The sequence below is a fragment of the Ciconia boyciana genome, chromosome 1 (genome assembly GCF_034638445.1).
Source record: "Ciconia boyciana chromosome 1, ASM3463844v1, whole genome shotgun sequence".
NCBI classification, from domain to species: Eukaryota; Metazoa; Chordata; class Aves; order Ciconiiformes; family Ciconiidae; genus Ciconia; species Ciconia boyciana.
Window position 1 is genome coordinate 84,488,667 of NC_132934.1, and position 25,361 is coordinate 84,514,027.

Here is a 25,361-nt window from a genome sequence, read left to right on the forward strand (position 1 = left end):
CATCCATTCACTCACTCACTCACTCACTCACTCATGCCGGGGCCGGGGCCGGGGCCGGGGCCGGGGCCGGGGCCGGGGCCGGGGCCGGGGCCACGCGGCCCGACACGGCGGAGCCGCTCCGCGCTCCGCGTCGCCCGCTCAATGTCGGCGCGGCCCCTTTAAATGCTAATGAGGCGGCGCGAGTCCCGGCGCCGGCCCCCGCTGACTGTGTTAAAACTTCGGCGGGGCCATTTTGGGGGCAGTAAGACCCAGCGCGGGCGCGAGGGACACCAGCCGCCGAGCGCCGCGCACCCGCCCGCCACCCACCCACCGCCCTCCCGCCAGGCACCATGAGTGAGGCGGCGGAGACCAGCACCGCCAGCCCGGCGCCCACCACGGCCACCACCACCACGACCGCCGCCCCAGCCGGAGCCCCCGCGCCGCCGTCGCCCGCCGCCCCGGACGCCAAGCCCAAGAGCCCCGTCAGCGCCGCCACGCCGGGCGCGGCTGTTGGTGAGGCGGCCCCTGGCGCTGCTGCTGCTGCCGCCACCACCACCACAACCGCCGCGGCCGAGACGGAGAAGAAAGTGCTGGGTGAGTACCGAGCCCCCTTCCCAACTTCCCGGGGCACCTGCGGCGGGAGCGGGGCGGGGGGGCAAGCACATGGCCGCCGCCCGGGGCCCAGCCCGGCTCCCTCCCCCGTGGCTGTGAGTCAGGCTGCGCTCGGGGAGGCGGCCGTGCCTCCTCCTCTTCCTCCTCCTGCGGTCGGGGGGAGCTGAGCGGCGCCTGGCCGGGACGCCAACTCGGAGTTGGGCGGGAGCACCTGTGCGCAGCGGCGGCGTCCACTGACCCGCCCGGCCCCGGAGAAGCGCCCGGGGCCGCGGTTCGCGGCGCCGGGCGCTTCTCCGGGACCGGGCGGGGATAGTGAGTGAAGCGCAGCCATGTTGACGGGCTTCCCGGCACCTGCCGCCGGCCCCCCGTGCCCTGCAGGGGCATCTCCCCTTGGGAGGGCTTGCTGGTAAACCATGTGTGTCCCCCTTTAATCGCAAGGTCTTTGTACAACTTTTCTATCTGTAAAGAATACTGCTTGAATAACGCCTCTAGGATTAGTGGTGGGTTTTTTGGTTTTGGGGTTTTTTTGTGTTGTTTTTTTTTGTTTCTACTTTATCAGTAAAGAGGCAAGCGAAATGCCAAGTTGCCATCCCTGTGCTCAAGCCCAGTGTGTAGCTGGTGTGGGGTTTTTTCGTGGTGATTAAACAGGATCAACCTGCAATAGGGGTTTGCTGTTTATAACTGTGTAAATTTAAGAGGTTAGTAAGGCAAAGCTGAGGCTGACTGCTACTGCAGAGTCCCAAACTTCACTAAGGAAAGATAGTATCTTCCCTTCTGAAGGGAAAGACAGGTCTTACTGCAGCAGATAGAGAGGCCAGGTAAAGGATTTCTCTGGAGCTGAGGTAGGAAGGACTCTAGCAAAAACAGAAATTGGAGGTACGATGTGCATGATTTTTCCCTGTTCTGTTATCTGTCAGTAATCAGTTAAGGCAGATCCATATCTGTCAGTATGTGTGCTTCTTGCCTTAACATGGCTTGTTTCATTCTTGGTAATGTTTTTATCTTGTTTACCTATCTTCTTTTTTATTTTCTTTTTTACCTATTTATCTTGTTTATCTGTTGCTTGGAGCAGGGGGAGGAAAAAAGTGAAGGCACAAATGCCTTTCCTGGTCTAGCAGAAAAAAGAAACCACCATGGTGATGGTTTTGCACACTGGCCTTATTGCTAGGCAAGCATTTTAGCAGGAGTTGTAAGGAAAATGATCATTGATAATTGAAAATGGACCTATGTTCAAGTCCACCTCAAATGTCCCTGTTAATGGTCTTGTAATTATGTTCACTTAAGTCTCCTCTTACAAAGATCCCATTAGAAGCAAGGTCTGATGCTTGCCCAGGGCATCCAAATGTCTGATTCTAGGAATAAGGGTAAAGGTTAGTCAGCTCTCTCTTCTCTCTTGGTCACAGGAAGCTTTGGCTTTCCTTGTTAAAACTAATGAAAAGGCTATTTTGGCATGGGTAGGAGTGGCTGATGATTGTTTCCTCTGATACTATCAGAGTACAGCATCTTGTAGAAATATGGGGGCTTTCACTTGCTGGTGGGATAGGTGTCATCACATCAGCTACCTTCTCTGACTTGTCAGTAAAACTGGTTATGGTTTCCTCTGGGCTTGTCCTCTTCCTTGCCTGATTTCCCTGCTATGACGCCTCAGGCTTAACAATGGCTGCACCATGGCCACATGGATTTTCAGTGTCATGCTATTGTGTCTGATCTTCCCCCCACGCACACAGTAATGCTTAGCAGAGACTGTAAGACTAGTGTGAGTAGGGAACGGTATTTCCCCAGTACACTGTTTTAGGGAATATATTGGAGGCTCGCCCCTGGTCTCTGGCAGCTTGTGCAGAAGGAGCAATGTTTCTCTGAAGCTGTGTGTGTGTGGACTTCCATTTATCAGCAGCCAGCTGGCCATGTGGAATGAGTTTTGACTACCTCTCTTTCCACCAGCTTTCTAACTCCTCTGAGGGTTTTCGTCAGGCTTCCTAGGTTTCTCACCCTCTTCCTAATCCGACTGAAATAGGCCAACAGATTCAATAGCTATTTTGTGGGGGAGGGAAAGGATGATAGTGGGGGGATCGGTGGCATTAGCCTTGTTCCTTAAAGCAGTCTAAAACCTGCATGTGCCATTGGTGCTTGTTTCTGTGTCCCCTGTCCCCCCCTTCTTCCCCTATTGACTTGTCTTAGCACAGTGAGCTCTTGCATGTAGCCAGTGCCTTTGTGGTAGCAATAAGTGTCTGTACCTAGTGATGTCCCCATGAAACTAAACCTAAAAGCACAACTATAAATGTTGATGGTGAAGACTGTTATTGTTACTGAATCAGTGCTAGGCAGTGAAACTTAGGGCTTTTATCTCTGTAAACAAGTCTTGGGAATGGATGCTGTACTAGGTAGAGCCCTTTTCTCTAATAACTGTCTCAGTCTTAACGTGGTTCTGCTTCTTCTAAAGAACATTTTCTGCTCAAAAATTGTATTAAAGACGACCAAAGCCTTCACTCTAAAAGTGCAATGAGAAGTGGCCTGTTACTACTTTCAATAACAGCAACAGTACTACAATGAACTGCTATCAGCAAACATTCCTACTTTAGCTCTGTATTCAGGCGAGGAGGAAGAGGTTGCTCTTTTTGCCTGTCAGAGGGGGTATATAAGAATGGCAAGACTGTGTGAGACCAGAGGTTTGTCTGGCTCTCTCATCTTCTAGTGGATGTTTAGGTAAGAATGCGGGTGTAGAGCAGATAAAGGAAACCATTTGCAGTGTGTTCTTGCTTCTAGCAGACTGGCTTGGACTTCTGAACTGGAGATTGTCTCTCTACACTATTTTCCTTCTAATTGCCTCTTGGGTTCCTCCCACCCACCAAACATATGTCAGGTTTTTAACAAGCAGTCATCTGTAGGTGACTAGACCCTTTTCAAATAAATACTGTGTAGATTGCTTGGATAGTTGTGGTCATGCTGTGTAATAAGTAACACCTATCAAAGTCTAGAGCGCAAAATTCTCCTTTTCCTACAAGTTTGTGGTCTCCACCCAGTTGCTGAGAGGGAAGGAGAGGTTGAACTACCTCCTTTGCTGTTGAGTTCCTCCCACAGGTACCTATATGTTGGAGGAACAGGTTTCGCCAGATCCTATAAGACACTGCAGTATGGCTTCTAAGTAAGATGCTGTTTTGGTGTTGAGACAGGAGCTTGTCTTGATCCTAGAAGCCTTGGAACATAAAGTTGGTCAGTTTGTAACTGGTAAATCACAGAAGATCTCTAGAAGTGGGAGTATTAAAAAAAAAAAAAAACCCAAAACATCTCGTGGGGTCTTGTTTGGTTAGAGTATTGATGATGCAAGAAAGAGCTTGTCCAAAATAAGGATGTGCTTCCTCTCCACTTGAGAGAGTTGCATGGTGCTTGATGCTGCTTCTTTGGCCAGTTCTGGTTTCCAAGGAAGAAAGGAAGGGTAACTCTGGGTGAAAGAGAAGACTTTTAAACAGCTTTCTTCAGCTATGTTTCATGTCTAGCTACTAAGCTAAAGAGAACTGATGAATGGCAGTGGGGTTTTCAGCTTCACTACCTGTTTCTGGGATAAGAAATAAAAAAGAGAAGGGATGGATGGCCAATTCTGAAAATAGAGCTGGACATCATTCTACATGCTGTGTGGTAAACTCTTGGCTGAAGAACAGCAAGTGAAAGCACTGCTTCATGCTACTGCATTAGTATAAACTGAAGTGGGAGATGAAGGTACACTTTTAGTGTTAAGGGAGCAGAATAGGTCTAGTTGTGACTTCACGTGCAGGTATAAAAGTATTTTTGTAACATTATTGTACTTCATTATGTTTTAGAGTAACTTCTCTAACTTCTTCTTTCCAGCCACCAAAGTTCTTGGCACAGTCAAGTGGTTCAATGTCAGAAATGGATATGGCTTTATCAACAGGTATGCTTAAATTATGATAAGTCATATTTATACTGTACTAAGACTCGTGGTACAGATAATATGCCATGTGTTAGTAGTTGCAGCAGAGACCTGAGGACCTGACTTCAAGTTCATGCAGTTGATAGCCAGATTTGGCCATGCAAACAAACAACAAACTTGGATATCATCTCAGGGGACACCCCCCCCCCCCCCCCCCCCCAAGGTTGTGTGTATGGGGAAAAAACAGAGTCAAACTCATTACAAATTTGGTCTGTTACTTGTTTCTCATGTTTACTTGTACTACACCTTTAATGAGCTGTATGGTCTTTCATGACTGCCTGGCTTTTTTTAAGGGTGCAAGTAAGGTTGGAGGATGAGGGGAAATACTTTTGGTTAAAAATTCAAGTGTTAACTGATTGGGCAAAATACCTACTCTGAATACACATTGAGATTCTCTGATATCATTTAACTGAAGATATTCCAGGCCTGGGTTCACAGAAATTCTCTCTTTGTATCTTTTTTTCTTTTCTTCTGAACATGAATAAACCTCTGAATGGCATTGATAATCCAAATAGCTGTAAGTGATACTGATCACACTCCAACCCTAGGTGCACAAGACCCACACTTCCAAGTTGCCGGAGAAAACTCTGGCTTTTAAGGCTGGAATATCTCTGGGGTTGAGTGACTTAAACATCTCTTGTGCTTTACGAAAAATGAAGTTCCTGCATGGTGAATGCTTCTCTTGCAAAAGACATACCTGGCAAGTTATTTTGTCCTGCAAGTCCTTGAAATGTTATGTAGCAGGTAGATTTGGGTAAGTTGGACACTGTAGAAGGGGGTAGAAGAGCCCCGTTTCATGGATTGGAAACCAGTTCTGGTACAGTATTAATCCCAGTCTCTGGAGACTACTATCTAGTGTTATGGAAGCTTAGAAGAAAAGCTTGAATTGGGAAGTACTCTTAAAGTCTTTCATAGCAGTTGCTGTGAGAGCCTTCAGCTGGATATAGTGTAATAACTTATTAGCTTGCTTCCTAAACTGAAGTCTACTATAACTTCAGTCCAGTGCAACAAGTTTTGGATTATGCATTATCTTCACAAACTCTTTGACCCACCTGTTCCTTCTGCAGAGAAGGAACTGAGTGAACAGACAGCAAGGTCTAGGATCTTTCTGTTGTATGGGAACACAGAATCAAGGTCTCAGACCTGTCTTCATGTTTTGCATGCGGAAGCCTGAACTGGCTGGCCTAATCCAGACAACCTCATGTTCATGTCTGGGTCTCCCTCCAATGGACTCTCCTAACACTTCTTGTGCATGGTTGCTTTGAGTTTCACTGAAAGGAGAGCTCTGTTAACAGCTGTGGCCAGTCCTGTTGATAGTCTTGCTTGACCTCTGGGATAACAGCTCAGGTTGCAGCCCCTTTGGAAGTTTTTTTTGGGGGGTGGAATAGTGAGAGGCAAGCAGTCCAGTCACTAACTCTGCCCCATGTCAAAACAAAATATTGAATGTTTGCCAGAAGATTAGAGAACCTCCCCTGTCCCCTCACCCTTCTGAAAGGTGGGGAATCCTTTCTGCTGTCAAGCATATGACCCTAGAAATTCAGAGCAGGGTCTTGGTAGCATAGACTTACACAGAATGTATGGAATCCAGGGGGTGTACTACAGGCTGGGGGAAGGAGGGTTTCAGTTGTGAAGTCAGGGATTTCTATTTAAGTCTCTTAGTCTAAACTCTTACGACTTCTCACTTTCTTTTCGCAGAAACGATACCAAAGAAGATGTGTTTGTTCATCAGGTAAGACAGCAGTAATTGTACTTAGAGACGCGCACTATGATAAGTTTCTAATGCAACTTTCTGAAACAGCCACCCAACCTTGTCTTGGCTTCTTAGAATATTTACCACAAATACCTTGAATGGACATGTATGTTGAAATTTTTGGAGAGGAATATTAGGGTATGTTTTCCTACCTGGAGTTATAACTGAAGGAGTAGGTATTACAACCCTTCATGCTTTCTTTTGTCTGCTCTGATTTGAACACTAAAGTTTTTTGGGTTTTTTTGGTGTGTTTTTGTTTTAGTTGTCCCTTCCCTGGGGAGATGACTCCTCTGTTCTCTAAATACTTTGCTATTTGTTGTCTGTCCTTCCCCTGCATTTCCTCATGCTCCTTTGTCTTCTGTTTCTTCCTACCCTCTTCGTTTGCAGGTCTGTTCTGTCTGCCCTCCCTGGTATTGGAGAGAAAGTGATCTAGTCTGGCTCTTGACCAGCCTGGGTTGCCATCAGCTGTTGCTGCATGAGGCAGCTGCTCTTAGGAAGAAGAGGAGGAAGGCTGTGTGCCAAGTGTGCCCAAGCAGAGAAAGGTTGCCCGGTGGCTTGTCATTGGTTAACTTTCCTTGAACTCAGTAGGCTGTTCTAAGTTTATACTGTGACTCTCAGGTCACAGGCAACTAATGGGAAGACAGAGGATGCTGTCTCCATGCTGATGTAAATTGATTAGTTGGCTTAGATCTGGTTTTGCATCATCTGAGACTTTTACTTCACCAGAAAATGAAATACTGCCCCTGGAGCTTGTCCCATATGAAATGTCTGCAGGCCCATGTAATTCTTAAAAGCATGAGTTCTCTCTGTGGCATAAGTGGCGGTATTTCCATCAAATGTAACCAGGAAACTTACACTCAGAGTTGGTCACAGAGGACAAGGATATGTGCATATGTAGTTGTGTTAAACATGCTGGTCAACATCGAGAGTTAGTTTAGTTTTTGTGGCTTCATGACTAAATAGCCTGTGATAGCTGTTTTTCTGGGTCAAGGGATGTAGACCCATTATCCCTAAAATGGATGAAGCTGGGAGGGAGTAAGTCTAGTGACTGTAATGAGCGTCAGGAAGTGTGTGCAGTACACATTCCTGGTTCAGTTGGTGGACTGGGAGCAAGAGCTCTCAATGCATGTACCAGTTTCTAATGGTACCCCTCCTTCCTTAATGACTGTGTGCTGTGTGCCTGCTGATACTGATACTGCATCTGCAGCCTGATGGGAACGCATCCAGAGGAAGGTGGGAAGAGTTCTAGCAGCAGAAACATGTTCTGGATAGGCAGCACTGTAAAACTACCTTGAAGACAAATGATGTCTCCCTGAGACCTGTGAGAACGCATCCTGGAAAATGGTTGTTGTGCTGATGACAGAGATAACATGGATCAGTTGTTATTCTGCTTGGGAAGGCTGCATGTGGAGACCCAAACAGTGACGGCCCACAGCAAGCTATTATCTGTGCTGTTTTGTCTCCTTCACCTGTGGAGATTATTCACCTAAATGTAAACTGGGGTGTGTGTGTGTAACTTATTTCTTATCTCCTGTGGCTGAAATCCTCTCATAGTGAGCACTAAGCAAAACTGGCTTGATGTTTCAGAAATACCACATCATGTGCAAGCTTGCATCTGAGTAACCCTGTTGGTGGGCTGTGCATGGCAGAGTAGATGCTTCCAGCTCTGGCCTGGGTTAGCTGCAATTGGGTGATCCTCAGCTCTTCCATCTCGAGCTGTTCCTGTATGTGAACGTGCTCGCTACCAGAGCCTGGGGCTTTCTGGCTGGAGCTCCTGCCTCAGTGTTTGGCTCGGCAGGGCCAGCGGATGGGGCCTGCCCAGAAAGGGACGCAAATCCACTGCGTAAGCAAACATCCTGCTGCGAGCTCCCCCTCCGCAGTTAGTGCTGGTTCTGCCCCTCCTACCCGCGCCCATCCCGGGAGGGGTTGGATTACATGCCTAATCCCTTCAGAATAAGGCTGACCTAGTTGAATAGATACAGCCTCCTCCCTGCCTCCCTGGCACGGGTCCGCAGTGGGGAGGGAACAGGCCGATCTCATGATTGGAATGGGGGTTAATGCTTGGTGTCTGGCTATTGGATGCTATTTATAAACTTAGTACAGATTAAAATGCTTTTCTCTTTAGAGCATGCATGGCTTGCTTTGAATTAACCCTTTGTCTTGCAGGGGACCCAAGCAGTGTTTTGGGGAAGGGCAGTTCTTCACCAGCTTTGTCTTGCTTGCTTCCTTGTCTGGTTGGGTCATGGAAGGTGCTATCTAGGGCAGTGTGTTAGTTAGAGGTGGTGTGAGCAATAGGGATCAATCCGCCTTGTTGGGGTGGAGCGTGTCTGGGGGGGAGGAGGGTCTTGCAATTTAACACCATTAAAAGTGTCAGTAGCTGGAGAAGTCCAATTTAATTAGGCATAGTTTGAATCTCAAGCAGTGAGGAGGAGTTAAATCTCTTCTGCTGCACAGGTCCTTTTCTTCACTTCACTGGGTTGTATTCATTATGCACAGCCTGGTGTATGTGCACCAGGAACTGGTGTAACAAATTTTAGATAGCGTGTGACAGTGCTGGATGTGCACATGATGTGGTGATATCATGAGGATATCGAAAGAACTCTTCCAAACAAAATAGTGAACTAGCTGTGAAGACTCTTATAGCTGTCTGTTCATCAGTGTCCCCTTGGGAAAGGAAAGGCTCTGTCTTAATTGTTGAGTGCTGTTTGTGTTAACACAAAACATCTGTCTTTTGTATTAAAGAAACTGGAGCCTGCAGGATGCTGGTGAACAGTAACAGGGAGAATAGTTCTCTCTCCCCTCTGGATATACAGAGTAAAAGTCTTTTCATCAAGCTTAGAGCTTAGGCTTGTTAGAGGCTTATTTCAGCAATGTTTACCTGCAGCTGAAGTAGTAAGTAGTAAAGCCAAATACTTTCTGCTCTGAATTCTAGGACTTACTCAAAATTGTTCCTGGTTGCCTTTATAAAATGAACCCCAGCCTACTGTGTGGCAGCCTCTATCTCCTGTTGGCAGGTTATTCAATTACAAATCTGAATTTTGAAGCTTCTGTCCTTAAAGCTGGAACAGAACATGTGGAATCCCATCAAATTTAACTTCCATTACCCTTTGTGGAGGATGTTTGAGGATCTTGATTACTTGAGGATCTTAAGTATATGCTCTGCTGAAAAGAAATCTGGTAGTCCTTTCTTCCTCTGCACTTACAAGGAAGGGGAAGGAGTTTGAAATACAGCTTGTTGACATCTCGGTCATATGCAGAGTATAAGTCCTACGAGTTTGAGTCAGTTGTCTCAGTACAAGTGGTGGTGAAAGAGTTAAACCCTTAATCTGCAGTGAACATAATGATTTTAGTATTGGTATATAGCATTTATGGAAAAGCTAGCACTTCCAGCTGATTTTAGAAATGAGGCAGTTACACTAATAGGTCAGCAAAAGCAAACAAAGCTGTCTCGGCTGATGGTGGGAGTCTCTGCTTTGTAAAGTAATTCCCAAAAGAATTCCCTTGAGCAGCTCATTCTCTTCCTGTATCAAAAACCACTCTTGGGTTGTTTTTGTTTTGGTAGCAATAATATGTACACTCTTGCATTCTTCCTTAAGCTGTTCAGGGACACTGCAGGGTACAGGGAAAGGTGTGGTTACATGCAGGGCTAAAAGGACATGCTGGCCTGTTGCCTGAAACACAAAGGGGACTGTATTCAGCAACAATGAGAATACTTTTCCTAAACTGGTCAAGCTCAACTTTAAACTGATTAGAACTTTTCCTTCAGTGGGAAATATTTTTGGGCTATTGTTGACTGAATGACTATAGCTGCCATGCACAGGCAACAACTCAACTGATCTTCATTCTGCTTGGTTTTTTTGAACTGCAGACAGATTTGACAACTGTCTCTTCTGTTTCTGCCCTGCATCCCATTTCTTAAGCCGGATTTGTGCCCTGTATTTCTGTGTGTGCTTCTATCTACTGGACCTGCACCTGCCTCCTTCATCTTAACAAAAGATGCCCATATTGGAAAACTTGAAGTGGATTGGTCTTTAATAATCTAAGAGACCTTCAGTAAAAAGCTGGCCCCTAGATTGGCTTGTACAATGTGTGTGTTTTGGTTTTGTTTGGTGTGGTTTTTTCTTCCTCAGCCTCTTCCAGTTTGTGAACCCTTAACTAATGAACAGATAGTAGGCTTGTCTTGCTAACTGCCTCTTGTGGAATCCTAGAAATACTCCATGGAGTGAAAGGCATCTTTAGCTGACAGGCTGAAAAATGGCTCCAGGAGGTTTGAGTGTTCTGTGAGTCTGAGGATGTCTTCAACGAGTTTTGATTTGAAGCCATGTTGTTAATAGTATTTTGGGGTTTCTGTCTAGAAAAGATGACTAAGACTGAGATTGTCTGTTCTGGTACTATTCTTCTGTTCCTTAGGGACTCGACTAATTTTTGGGGGTGTCCATTACAGTGCTTAGGTAAAATGCTTATTTATGTTACACCAGAGTTCTAGTAATTCTTCTCTGGTTACTATGAGTTGCCATGATACCTTATAGTTAATGCCATCTTCTACAAAATTGCTCCTGGTCTAAAGTTCTCTGTAGATGGTCTAAGGCTCTCCTCATGACTATGAAGGCATGGGCCACACTTCCTGCTGGAGCTGCCTTGGTGCAGCTTGCAGGAAATCAAACACTCAGTGTGAACTCTGTTCATATGTCATGTGAAATGATCTGGATATTTAGTAGGCACAACAGCTGATTCATAAGCTCATGAGTACTGAGAAAGGAGTAAACCTTGACTGAGTATTGGAGGGCCTGTGGAATAAGAGAGACATTTATGTATTTGAAATATCTTGGTGTGGTTACTGATCTGGTATGTAGAGTTGGGATTGTAGCAGGAGAATATTGTCCTTCCCTCACCTACTGGACTATGAATGTGTAAGATAATGAATAAGATAAACTAATATATTTTCCTGTATCTTCTTTCTTTAAAGACGGCGATAAAGAAAAACAACCCACGGAAATATCTGCGCAGTGTTGGTGATGGAGAGACTGTAGAATTTGATGTGGTTGAGGGAGAGAAGGTGAGAGATTATGGAGACTTAGGGGTGTGACCCAACAGAGTTAACATCACTCTAGTTGGGAGTAACACAGAGCCTTAGCTGTGTATCTGGTGGTTTTGTCTAATGTGTTAATTGCTGGGGTGGGTGGCATTCATACAGCTGTTCTGTGGAAGATGGAGGGTTGTTTTTAAAGGCTTCATTAAGAAGTGTTTCCAGATATGTATCAAAACTCTAACTACACCCTAGTGCTTCTAGAATCTGTAATTTTTACTAGATAGAGCATTTGAAGCTTGCAGCCTACCCGGTAAGCATTAACTGATGCATATAGTGCCCTGAAGAATTTGTCTTGGAGTCTGGTAGCTTAACTGTAAGAATCTTCAAGTTCTTTGCACTTCTACTTTGTCAAAAATATTTTTAGTTTTCTGAGCTTTCTGATTTTTTTTGTTTTTTTTTTCTTTAATCAGTTACTACTTCCTTTTTCCTCTGATCTCAGCCTGGCTGATAGGGTCTTAACTCATGATCATAACTCCTGTGTTACGGGGTTGAGAATAACAGTCCTGCTTTTGCACTACTTGGGAGGAAGGAATCTCTGTAGCTTGGAACAGATGCAAACAAGCCTCTTCCCTGTTTCATCTTCTCCCTTCCCCTTCTTCCTGTACTTGGTTGTTCTTTTCTTGCACCACCCTGGCTTACTTTCTTTTGGCCTTTTAGGGTGCAGAAGCAGCTAATGTCACTGGTCCAGATGGAGTCCCTGTAGAAGGCAGCCGCTATGCTGCAGACCGGCGCCGCTATCGACGTGGCTATTTTGGCCGACGCCGTGGACCTCCTCGAAGTGTAAGTTTAATTTCTTTAGTGGTGGTCATCCTACCTCCTCAGCAGTGTTCCGATCTTTTCATGAGAGGGAACTACAGGTTCAGCACTGGCATATAGTAAACTGTCAATGCTTAACTAAGTTGAGAGTGTTCTTCAATAATATTCTGGGTTTCTCTAGCACATCATTGATGTTGATACTGCTATTTTCTATTGGATGTCCTGTAGGCCCTCCCTTGGCATGTCTTTCTAGAACTGTGTTAAAAGCATCTCTTTGGGTGTTAAGGTATCTGAAGACTAAACAGAAAGGAGTGAGACACCTAAGTGGTTCACCATGCCCTTTACCTGAAGCAAGGGGAAGTATTTATATTACCTTCAGTAGTATAACCATAATTTAGAAGGGTCACTTGGAAAACCAGATTTGTTTAGAACTTCTTCATTTTTTGCATGGCATGGTAGTAGTTTGACCAACTAGTTGAAACCTCCATATATCATCCCTTCATAGGCCTCTGCCTACAGCAGTACAGTGTAAAGATAATGCACTTTTTCTTTCAACTAGCTGCACACTACTCTTCATAACATCTGCAAACCTTCCTAAGCAGCTTCCCTGCAAGTTTTTGTGGAGGGAGAAGTATGAGGTACATGGCTGTAGTTCTAGCAGTTACTACTCCTATCCACATCATGCTTGTCCTAAATTGGTGCCTAGAACAATCCAACACACTGGAACGTACTCCAGGCTTGATTATCTTTTCTTTCATAGTTGAGTCTGTGATCATCACTTGCAAGAATGTGTGAATGATCCAATATGAGAGCCCTGGTGGAAGTCTCTACCCAAGCAACATAACTCTTCTCTTGTTTTACGGTTGACAGCATGGGGGCGAACTGAGTGCTGTCAAATCCTTCCTTAAAGCCTAGTTCTTTATACTAGCTATCACAAGGTCTTTTCTTTAATCCTGCTGGACACCACTGAGCCTTAAATACATGAAAGGTGTTCTTTCAGAGCCCCTTGGAGACTGCTAGAAGTTGGTGCTGGTAACTGATGAATACTTACTAGTGAGTATGTCTTTGTTTTTGTGGCAATACAGTTTGTAGCTTCAGCTTACATGCCAAGTGGCAAAGAACTAGGATACTTTGTTTTGTTCAGCGTTTTGTTGTTTCAGTCTTATCTGTTAGCTCATCAGCCAGCTATGTTCCAATATTGATTCTGTTTCCTTTTGCTCTCCTGAGATTAAAATCTCCCTCAACTGTCTTTATTGGGAGTGAATGCTTTAGTTGGTGGTATTGGTGTTGTCTTGAAGCTGCTTCAGATTTTAAATAAGCAGACATATCAAGGCTTAGACAACCCTGTGTACTGCTGAGTATGGAAAGCAGCTAGTTTATTTTCTGCCTGAAGAGTGATAATGTGAAACCTATCTCAGACATGGGGAACATTCAGTCACGGGATACTCATGCTGGGACATGTTCTCTTTGTTTAATGCAAACTCATGCAGCTAAAAATCTGATTTGCATGTGACAAATACACTTGGATCTGGTACTTGAAGATGTACACAAGAGGAACAAATTGTGATACCGCACTGTTTTCCTTTGGCTTGCTTGTATCTGAGTCCCCAGACTGTTTTGATGTGGGTACCAGACCTTAGCTGTTGTGTGACTGGTGCCTGATGTCCTATGAAGTCATCTCTCATTCATAACCAAAACCATACTGCTCTTTCTCTGGGATCATTGACTCTGGAAGAATTACAGCCTTCAAAACTTGCAAATGATAATTTGCAAAAGGATGTTAACCTGAATGTTCATTGTTTCCCATTGGGAACATTGTTTCCCATTGTTGGTCCTTCTCTTTAGCTTGTTGATTATCCTCTGAATGTCAGGCCTGCCCATAAATGCATTGACTGCTCCTCTGGATTTGGTATCATCTGTTAAAATTAAGAGTAAATTCTGTTTCATTCAAGGATGATGAAGACCTTATAGTACCATTCCCATAGCATGCCACTCTAACAGGTAACGAGGTAAACTCCATGACTGCTGTAACCTTTCAAAGGTGGTACTGGCCAGGCATTAGCTCCTGCGGCACTCTCAAATGTATCCTGCGTAGTCTCATAGACTTATATGTGTAAGACTTAAGTGATACTTCCTTCTCATGTTTGAGCTCAGTCAGGAGCTCCTTGTACAGCCAAAGCTGACATTCTGCTATGCGTGCTCAACTTGCTGTATGTTGCAGTGGACTCTTCTTGTGCTCTGAGCTAGTTTGAGGTGCAACCAGTTCTGCTGGGCCTTCTTACCCACTCACCTGTTAGTTGCCTGAACAAGTCAAAGCTCCATTTTAGGGAATTCTTTGCAGGGACTGCAAAGGGCTGTGCAGGGACTGTCCCTGAAGTTGTCCTAGTGTAGGTCAGTGAAACCATTCAAACTTGTCCAGATATTCTTGTCATCCCCTGTGTGCTTGCTTTGATAGATCAATTGAGAGTAGAGTGAATCCTCATCTGAAGCTATCAGTATTTCCTTTTGGAGATTTTTCACTTGCATCAGTTAACACATTCTTCACATTGAGACTGCATGTCTACTGCATGTAGAAAGATGCTTCTTTCTAATATTCTTTTCCTTTAACAAGGCTTCCTCTTTCCCCTTCCATTCCCATGTGTGTAAAGGCGGAAGAAAAGTAGCAATGTTCATGAGCCATAGCGTATACACTATTCTGTATGGTCCCATTAACAGGTGCATTAAAGGATGTGCCTCTCTACTTTAAGTGTTTTTTGGCTAACTGTCCTGCAGGATATTTCTGAGACAAGTTTGAGTTCCTGATGGTATGGCATTCTTGGTCTGTGTTTGCTGAAAGGGTATTTACTCGGCTGCAGGCAACTGTTGCTGCACACCTGAAGGAAAAGGTTTCAGTGTACCCAGGCCTGCTATGCCTAAAGATCTACTAGGCTGCAGAGGTGAAAGGTTTTCCCAGAGCTCAGCTGCCCACATCATAAATCCTGTATTTACTGGGGGGGGGGAGGGGGGAACAAACCTGTTTAATTTGTTAAGCTAACTTTTGACATGGTAGACTTCTAGGTTTCCAGAACTCTTAATTGATGTCTGTTAGCAACTTCAGTCCAACCTTGCAGTGCAGCAAGAGTTGATTTATCCTTGCTTACTGGCATGGTTTTAGGCAAACTAAAGATGCTATCCTTTGTTTGCCATGCTAGCTCAAATGTGCCTGTACTCTGCATGTAACTTACTGAGTCTGTTTTTGAACACATTGTGTGAATTTCTTGAGAGCGAAGAGAACCTTGAGGAATCTGAGGTATTTAACCAGCTCTAGTGGAACTGCGTCTGGATTGCATGGAGAGTTCTGTGGAAAGAAGTACTTGTTCATATCAGAAATTTCTTAATTGCATCTACTACAGAAAAGAGGCTGTACTCTTCACTAAACTGTGACAACAGAGTCATGGCATGGAGCTGTAGTCAGAATGTTAGAACAGACAATGAATTGTGGAATAACCTTGAGAACCAATGATGTCCTCATGTACATATTGTCTGCATTACTAAGAGAAGAAGCCTCTATACCAGTGAGTCAGAAAATAAGCAAAATAATTTGAGAACTGTTTTATAGGCGACACTCTCTTGTAGAGAGGAAACCTGAAAAGATGAAGACTTTCATCTAGACAAAAGCTAGAGACTGATTTGAAGAGATGTAAGAACAAATGAAGAAGAAATTAGGGGAAGCAGATGGGTAAAAAGCTCACTGCAGTTACAGTTAATGCTTACAAAACACTTATTTGGGGGACAGGAATAAAATTTTGTACCTTTTTAGGGTTAGAGAAATCTGTGCAAGATCTTCATGGGGAATTGCAGCCTTCCTGCCTGTTTTGGTCTTTTTCAGTGGAAAATGCTAGAGTGCAGCAGGCCAGCTTTATTCATTTGTCCTTTAGGATCACCTAATATTTTGTTAGAAGGTATTACACTGAGTTGGAAGGTTCCTATGGAGGAGATTGAACAGGATACAAATGAAGCTTTCCTAATAAATGAATCTAATATGTTTAGTATCAGTACAGTAAAACAAGACCTCAAAGGTCAGGTTCTGTTTTCTGGTCAAATTGCATCTGTTTCAGTCACTTCTGACAGCATAATTGTTTTATTCTGGAGCCATACTTCACTTCTGGCCAATAGACCTAGATCAATTGACAGTGATACTAATGTAATGTATTAGTTTCCTGCATCTTCTATAGTATCACAAAAATTCAGTTATCAGAACTTCTGGGCTAAGCAATTCAGTTGCTTTGCTGTTCTGTTTTCAACTGATTGTTTAAGCCAAACCTATCTGAAATACTGGTGTAGCAACATTCAGTTCAAGATGAATAGGGAAATGTTTGCATTTTTTTTCCGAGTAATGCTTCATCAGGTTTAGTCGTTCTTTCCGTCACTACAGGAGATGGAGTCTTTTTATCCGAGATTCCAATGCAGCCCTCTAGAGGGAGGAGTGGACTTGGGCTGTGCTATTAAAAACATGTAGAAATTCAGTACTGCCTTTTAAAGAGCTGTGAATGTGATGCTGATTGTCAAGTGCTGTAGGAGAGCTTTGGCTGATGAAAAATATTGTTGTGTGCCCCTCCCTGCAATTAGGTTGGTTGATGCTTTGTTAGCTTCTAGCACATTGTCCCTCGGACAAGACCTACTAGGCCTTTGTGGTTCCATATTTCTTGCGTTGCAGTGCGAGAACTGAGTGCTGACTCCATGTGTGCTTGCTCAGAAATCCTGGAGAACAGAAATGGTGACTATACTGGAACACGTTCAGGATTGGTTTAGTTTTGCATCCTCTCTTCCCTTCACATCTTGCTGCTCTCTTCTCCTGTATCTGTGCTTTGCCAGTCCTCATGTGAGAGCAGGAGCAGCATTAGGTCCTTGCTTCACAAAAAGGCAAATCCCAAGACCTCGGAATCACTATTGCCACACACAATACTGGCGGTGCTATTTCTCACCTGAAGTGTCTGAGACACTTCTCACCACCTATCAGAGGTCTATTAAACTGTAAAGTTATGTTGTACAAAGCATCTTGATACAAACAGGACAGATTAGTATTGCAAAGTAGATATAAGTAGTATAATGCTGTCAAACTCAGAAGTGTAATTTTCCTTTTGGGATCTGAGTTTCTCAAGTACTTCTCAACTACTATCAGATGCTACCTATTATTACTATCTACTTAGTCAGTGGGAGTTCCTGTGGGTATTTGGTTATCCTGATCAGTTTTATACATGAGAGAATGTAATGGATAATGTTATTTATGATTGTGATTTTTTTTTAAATTGGATTCTGATTTCTCTCTACTCACCTTAGCAGTTGACCCTGTCATATTGTTAAGAATAGCTGGTATAGCTATTTCTAGGTACAGCATGTAAAATATTCCAGTTGCCTTTAGGCCATGTCTCTGTGCTTTTTGGAAACCTGGAAAGCTACAAACAGTGCTTGAAATTATTAATGCATTTGGAGGGTATTTTGCTGCGGTGAGAGGAGAAGATTGTCCAGGTTGGTCACTGAGGTTCATTTAATTCCCCAGGTTTTCCTGTTACAACTTACAGTGCTCCAGCCTTTCTAAATGTTTAGCATCATGCTATCTTAGCTAAAGAAAAGTTCACTGCCCATGCAGTTACCTGATATTGCCAGTTAAAACAGAGCAAAATATGATGGTGGTGGTTAAAATAGCTGTGTAGTATTAGAAGGAGATCTGTCAAACTTAGTATAGACTACTGAAGGCTGTCATGAAGCAATAGCTCTTGTTTCTTATTGGATCAGATGCAGAAGGTGCACTTCTATTTCCACATCTCTTGTTAAATTCCTTCTTTTAAAGGGAAGAATAGTACAATGGCAACTGTAAATCATGTAATGTTTTATAAAACGGGTATTACTGATGGTTGGCATTAAAAAAAAAAACAACAAAAACCCCCAAAAAACAAACTAGGGGAAAAAAAAAAACAAACTGAAATACAGCTTTATCAGTTAACAACTAAAGGGCAAAGATACCCACTGCATCTCTGAAAGGTTGACAGTGTTGAGTGTGTAGAAAAGTATTTAACATGATGTAGTACAGTTTTTCTGTCTTTAAATTTCTTCATGTTTTTGTGGGAGTTCTCTGTGGAATGGGGCTCCATGTAGAATGAAGCCAGAGTTGGTCTCTGGCAAGTTTCATCGTGATGTCTTTCAGTTAGCTTTCCAAATTCAGAAGTGTCCTGATTAATAGCTGCCTCTCCATAACATGTTTACCCCTTACAATGCAACGTCATGTCTTGAAATGCACTTTCATATGCATCAGAGACAACTGGCAGGTTCTCTGCCTTTCTTGGCAGACAGGGAGGAGGCACCGTCCTGTAGCTTAGCCTGTTACTGTGAGAAACAAAGGCAGCATTATTGGCTCTTGTTCTGCCCTACTCTTATCTTTGCCCAAATTAATGCCTTTTGAGTATTTGCTGCTTCTTTTTACCTGGTATGCTGGTGTTTCTGTACTGATAACACTGTTTTTGAACTTGTGTTCGGATCATTGGGCTTTATAGTTAGCATACTGCCCGTGAAATAAGATAACACTTCATCTTTGACTCCATCTTCTGTTTTCTTCTGGTTGTAGGGTGGTGAGGGAGAAATCAAGGATGGGGTCACAGAAGGAGGACAACTTCATCAACAAGTTCATAGGAATCCTACCTATCGTCCCCGCTATCGCAGGTTCGTACTATTTTCTTTGCTCATCATTACATTAGGATGTTCTTGTGATCTGTATAGGCTTCATTAAGAGCAGGAAGCTATATTTCCTGGCATTAATGTGCATGCAAATGGTAGGGACAGTGAGAAGCATTTTAATTATTAGGAGAAAAGTGAGCCACAGGAGTAAGGAAACAACTGTAGAATTTGTTTAATGTGCTTATATATTGCTCAGAGCCAGGAATAGGTCAAGAAAAGGCAAATAATTCCTTGTATCCTGTTACTTCTCACAATTGAGCAACATATTGAAGTGAGTTGCAGGGACTGTATTTTCCCAGCTGAACTCTTACACTTTCCTGGACATCTAATGAATCCAAATCTCTCTTGATCTGGGACAGGTAGGTCTGCCCATCTGCAGGGGCAGGGTGCGCTTTAACTTTTCTCCTGGACTGTAGTTTGTAGACAGTAGTTTGCAGCTCAGCACTAGACTAGTAGCTTGTGCACATCCAACTCAGCCCTGTGTGTCATGCAGGCTTGGTTTTATGCACTGGTGCTACTTGTAGGTACAGAGGAAAGCCTACTGTTCAGTAAAAACTCAAGTTGTGTCCTATCTCTTATAGGCCATTAGATGATATGGTAGCCTTGTAGTTACCTTGTAGTATCCTGTGCTAGTGAAGGGTATTGCTATTAATCAAGATTTAAATTTTAGGTTCCTTGAGGGCTCCTAAGGGAGAAGGTAACAAAATATGATAATTAGAGTTACTCTTGCTAGAACTCTTGGAGAAAAGGGTTGCTAAAGAGACTGGAGAGCTTCCAGAATAATAAGATAAAACTCTTCAAAATGACTGAAGGCGGGGGGGGGGGGGGGGGAATGTGTGAAGAGTGGAAGTGACTGAGGACTCTCAGGCTGGGAGAAGAGATAAATGAAGGTAGGTTATAGAGATCCTCAGAATAATGAGTGGGATGGAAAGGATGGATGAAACTGTTTAGTTTTTGCTTTATCTTCTGATAAAAAAGACACTATGAGGAGCCTTCAAATGAAGGAAGTGGGAGACATGCTGAAAAACAAAGGGAGGTTCATGGAACCATAGAACAGCCCAGGTTGGAAGGGACCTCAGAAGAAATCATCTGGTTTAACCTTTTGTGAGAAAGGGAGCCTAGATGAAATTATCTAGCATGCTGTCCAATCACATCTTGAAAACCTTCAGTGATGGGGACTATACCACATTCCTAGGGAGGTTATTCCAGTAGATGATTGTTCTCACTGTAAATCTTTCTTATATCAAGACGAAACCTCTCCTGGTACAACTTATTCCTGTTGCTCCTTGTGAAGAGTGCCTCTGTCCTCTTTGTAGCTGCCCTTTTAAGTACTGGAATACTGTGGTGAGTTCCCCCATAAGCCTTCTCTTCTCCAAGGAGAAAAGACCTAACTCCCTCAGTCTTTCCTCATAGATCAGTTTCTCTAGCCTTTTGATCATAATGGTCCTCCTTTGGACTGTATCCAGTCTGTCTGCCTCCTTTTTTTAATTGTGGGGACCAGAACTGGACACAGTACTCCAGGTGCACCCTGATAAGTGCTGAGTAGAGGGGGATGTTGACATCTCTCTCTGCTACTAATGTCTCTGTGGATGCAGCCCAGGATCCACTGCAGCAACAAAGGCAAAATGGTGCACTGCTGATTTGTGTTCAGGTTGCTGACTCAGATTCTTACGCATACAGCAGATTGTTGGAGCTTTTTGCCACAGGATGTTGGAGATGTTAAGAGCTTTGGGGAGACTGTCAAATAGCTAGAAGAGAACACCATTGTGATATCTCTAAATAGGCAAACTCTGGCTCAGGAAGTTCCCAGTGTGGAAAACAGTTGGAGGCTATTTGGGAAGCAGGTTTCCTTGACCTTATTTTTCCCTAGGGATCCATAGAACTGGGATAAATGGACACTCAAAGACCCAGTAGGCCGTTCTTAGTAAAGATCCCTTGGAGTTCACATGAACACTGATGCTTTCCAGTGGGATATGTGGAGTAAGTTGCTGAGTCACCTGTGTTAGTCATACCTTAAACTGGCCAGTGTAGGATTGTTTTTGTCATTTTCCAGCCTTAGTTCTGACACGATCACTCCAGCTTCCAGCCTCTACACTGAGGGAACAATTCCATAGCTGAGGAACTCGGTGCAGTTAAAAATATCAGTGTGAAATAGTCAGCCTCTGACTGTCATACATTTTGAGATGTTGCCTCACTTTAAGTGGACAAGCTTATTGAGATTCTTGGCTTCTTGTGATTTGTTTTATCTTGGAGCATGAGTGACAAGTTAAAACACTGAATTACTTTCACTGTTGTTCTTCATAAAGCACTGTGACATGGTACCCCTACAACATCCTTATCTATAAATTGTAGAGAGATGGATTTGATGGGTGGACTGTTTGGTGGATGAGGAATTGGTTGGATGGTTGCATCCAGAGGGTAGTGGTCAACAGCTCAATGTCCAGATGGAGACCAGTGATGAGTGGTGTCCCTCAGGGATCTGTACTGGGACCAGTACTGTTTAATATCTTAATCAGTGGGATTGAGTGCACCCTCAGCAAGTTTGCAGCTGACACCAAGCTGAGTGGTGCAGTTGACACACCTGAGGGATGGGATGCCATCCAGAGGGACCTGGACAAGCTTGAGAAGTGGGCCTGCGTGAACCTCATGCGGTTCAACAAGGCCAAGTGCAAGGTCCTGCACCTGAGTTGGGGCATCCCCTGTATCAATACAGGCTGGGGGATGAAGGGGTTGAGAGCAGCCCTGCAAGAGAAGGACTTGGGGGTACTGCTGGATGAAAAGATAGACATGAACCAGCAAGGTGTGCTTGCAGCCCAGAAAGCCAACTGTATCCTGGGCTGCATCAAAAAAAGCATTGCCAGCAGGTCGAGGGAGGTGATTCTGCCCCTCTACTCCGCTCTGGTGAGACCCCTCCTGGAGTACTGCATCCAGCTCTGGAGCCCTCAGCACAGGAAAGACATGGACCTGTTGGAGTGGGCCCAGAGGAGGGCCACAAAAATGATCAGAGGGCTGGAACACCTCTCCTATGAAGAAAGGCTGAGAGAGTTGGGGTGGTTGAGCCTGGAGAAGAGAAGGCTCCAGGGAGACCTTGTTGCAGTCTTTCAATATATATAAAGGGGGCTTATAAGAGAGATGGGGACAGACTTTTTAGTAGGGCCTGTTGCAATAGGACATGGGGTAATGGTTTTAAACTAAGAGGGTAGATTCAGACTAGATAGAAGGAAGAAATTTTTTACACTGAGGGTGGTGAAACACTGGAACAGGTTGCCCAGAGTGGTGGTAGATGCCCCATCCCTGGAAACATTCAAGGTCAGGCTGGATGGGGCTCTGAGCAACCTGACCTAGTTGAAGATGTCCCTGCTTATTGCAGGGGGGTTGGACTAGATGACCTTTAAAGGTCCCTTCCAACCTGAACTATTCTTTGATTCTGCTCTCAAGGAGCAGATTTGTATTAGTCTGCCATTCGGTCACTTGCTCCTCTTCATCTTGCCCTTGCCTTTCTATCAACTAGCTAAAGAGGTCAAGTTCCAACGTTGAATTTAGAGAGGATATCACCAGAGAGGATATAGCATCTTCCTCTCCTCTGCCCCCCCTTGAAGTTGTAGACCATATTTGTAGACTATAGCATGTATCCACACATTTGAGATGTGACCATACACTGTAGTTCCAAACCAAAAGCCTCTGTCTTTTGAATAACCAATCTCAGAGATCTCCCTGTGTCATTAACATGTTAGTGTTAATGAGGCCCAACTTGCCTAACTGAGATACATGCTACACTTTCTTATATGGTCAAGAGGGGCAACATAAGGCAAAGAGGGAAGATCAGGAATGATTTACAGGTGGAATTGCAATTCCCAGGGATTGCACCATTAATTATGAATAGGGCTAGATTGGTATATAGCTAGTCCAAGGCTAACTTGGCAGAGTCAGCCTGTGCAGCCACTACTGCCTTGTTTCTTCTCCTAGCCAGCAATTCAACTGGGCTAGCTACCTCTTTATTGTAGGACAGGCAGCAGAATATGCTGATGTAGCTTCAGCAGTGAAGAGACAGCCAGGTTGCTTGTCTAACCCAAGGAAATGGGTCTTTCCTTTCCAACTGTATGCCAGCTGAACTCCAAAGGGATGGTTTGCTAGCATTCAAAACTGTTACAGATGGTACTTGGCTAGAGAGGTTTTTATTGGGCTAAAATTATGGTAGTTTAACCTTTCTCAGGCTTCTTTTATACATAACACATTTGTCCCCCTCTTCAGAGGGCCCCCACGTCCACGCCCTGCCCCAGTGGCTGGAGAGGCTGAAAACAAAGAGAACCATCATGAGGCCAATGCTATGAGTCAGCAGCCGCTTCGCCGTGGGTATAGGCGCCCATACAACTATCGGCGTCGACCTCGTCCACCCAATGCTCCAGCTCAGGATGGGAAAGAAGTAAGCATGCTCTTAGCAAAATGTGGCAGACACAGCGTTTTGATGGGGCGAATGCTCAAGACTTTCTGTTCTGTGAGAGTTTTAACAAGTGTGGTGTTGGTGTGCTGGAGGAGTCTGATGGTCATGTCCAAAGTGCTGATGGTTGAAGGTAGCTGGTTTCATTGCCTGTTCCTTGTGAACTTCTTTGAGAACTTCTTTGAGAACAAGCAGCTTATCTTAAATGGAACCAGCAGTGGGATAGGGATTGCTTCTGGATAGTTCTTATTTGGGGTCAGACTATAACAAATATTTTTGAAGTGGAGAGAAACAGTTGTGTTCCAGCTTCCTCAAACGTTCAGTTTGTATGTAGTGTAACGGATTTTAAAGCTCTGGATCCGTTTCCTGAACTGCTTGAACAAGATGTTTTCAGAGAACTATTTGCAAGCACAGACTTTACCTTAATGAGGAAAGACTTTCTCATTCTATATCAACTTGAGGTGGTTCTCTGACAGAATCTGCTGTGTTAAACTTTAGTGTATTTCCTATAGTTAATATTTTCTGAGGATTTGTCTTCCTTATTATTTTAAAGCCTGGGTTATGCTGGCCCTACCACTGAACAGAGGAAGGGTCTGGAGGTCAGTCTTTGCCTATAATAAAGGTTTATTGTGTCTCAGACAAAGGTGACTGAAACACCTGCTGAAAATCCTGCTCCAGTGACCGAGCAGAGTGGTGCTGAGTAAAGTACGGCTCCCCAGGCACCTTTACCATCCCTCAGGTAAGGAATATAGATAGTTCCTGTTATTTAACTGAAGCAGTATTGTATATACTTCTAGGACTTGGACTCTGGCCACATCCCCTTATGTATGGCTAGATATTTGTGATAACTTCTGAGTGTGCTGTATAGGCAAACCAAGGAACTGTTTGCTGCTTTCTCTTCTTTCTCTCCTCTGCCTCTGTGTCTGTATTTGTCACAAAGTAAATTTTGCTTTATCAGCCTGATTTTTCAGGAAGATCTGTCTGGTCTATGTAGCAATAGCATCTGCTGATGAGTTAGTAATGTTTTGCTGTAGGAAGATACTGTACTTTCAGCTTATAGACAGGATAAGCCAGTCATGCTTATGTCTGTTATGACAACTCCCTCTCCCCCTGACATCCCACCTCTTCAACAGGAAAATGAAACTTAACATAAACTGCATTTTTTTTTAAATTTGGCTCCTCAACAGGTGTCCTAAAATACAACTCAAAAGTAACACCAAAGAAACACTCAAGCAATAAATTGTCAACAGTGATGACTAAAGCAAAGATTTGAAACATTGGAACTTAAAAAAAAAAAATTTACCAGCAGCTGAGATCCAGGGAACGCCTGCAAGATTAGATGCATGAAGAGAGAAAAAGAGAGCGAGATTCAGAAAGAGCAACCTCCCCAGTTTCAACAGCAACTGTGGGGAATTATTTTTTTTTTTTTAGAATTTCACTGTTTCGCTAGTATTGAACTTTTCAATTTTTCTTTTGGTATCAAACTGAAAAGGGAAAAAAAACCAACCAAGGAACTGAAATTGAAATCAAATGCTTTTGTATTGGATGCTGGTGCTAAACCTCCCAGGTGTGAGTTTTTTTTCTGTGCCAGTCCTGTTCACTGCAGGACACGGGGAGGAGAAACTTCTGCTTTCCTTGGTAAGATCTATTTGAAACTGTGCAGCATGGGTGACGTTCCTCACAAATAAAAGTGATTTCAACTACCAAAAAAAATCCGTTTTAGTGTGTTTTTCATGTTTACCTTTAAAATAATTCATGATTTTAATCTTGCTGCTTCAGCATTCATATGTGAAAATGAGAGCTGCCTCTTTAATACGTGTTGATGTATCTTGTGTAAAACCATGCTGGATGGTACATGTGCAAGGACGTGGCTAGGTTAGGTGGATCTACTTCAATCCAAAACAACTTCTGCAAAGAAATCATACAACAGAGCTATAACCTACACTGTCCTCTCTGCTTTTCTGGCTCAAATGGTGTTGATGGTTGAGTTTTTCTGTTACTGTCTTGTAGCAGGAGTTTGAGGGATTTGGAGTGGGTTACTGGGATATTACTTTCCCCATCTGTTTGCTAGGCTTTTGTG

The 25,361-nt window shown here is 43.9% G+C and overlaps 1 protein-coding gene across 1 annotated transcript; it reads left to right on the forward strand.

Moving 5' to 3' along the window:
* The first annotated feature begins 246 nt into the window (after positions 1-246).
* Positions 247-24,994, forward strand: YBX3 (Y-box binding protein 3). Its single transcript, XM_072877970.1, has 9 exons — positions 247-573; positions 4,435-4,498; positions 6,233-6,266; positions 11,254-11,343; positions 12,034-12,156; positions 18,734-18,828; positions 23,095-23,266; positions 23,920-24,020; positions 24,469-24,994. Exons 1-8 carry the CDS (start codon positions 330-332, stop codon positions 23,983-23,985), a joined length of 888 nt encoding a protein of 295 aa, XP_072734071.1. The 5' UTR covers positions 247-329; the 3' UTR covers positions 23,986-24,020; positions 24,469-24,994.
* The last annotated feature ends 367 nt before the right edge of the window (positions 24,995-25,361 follow it).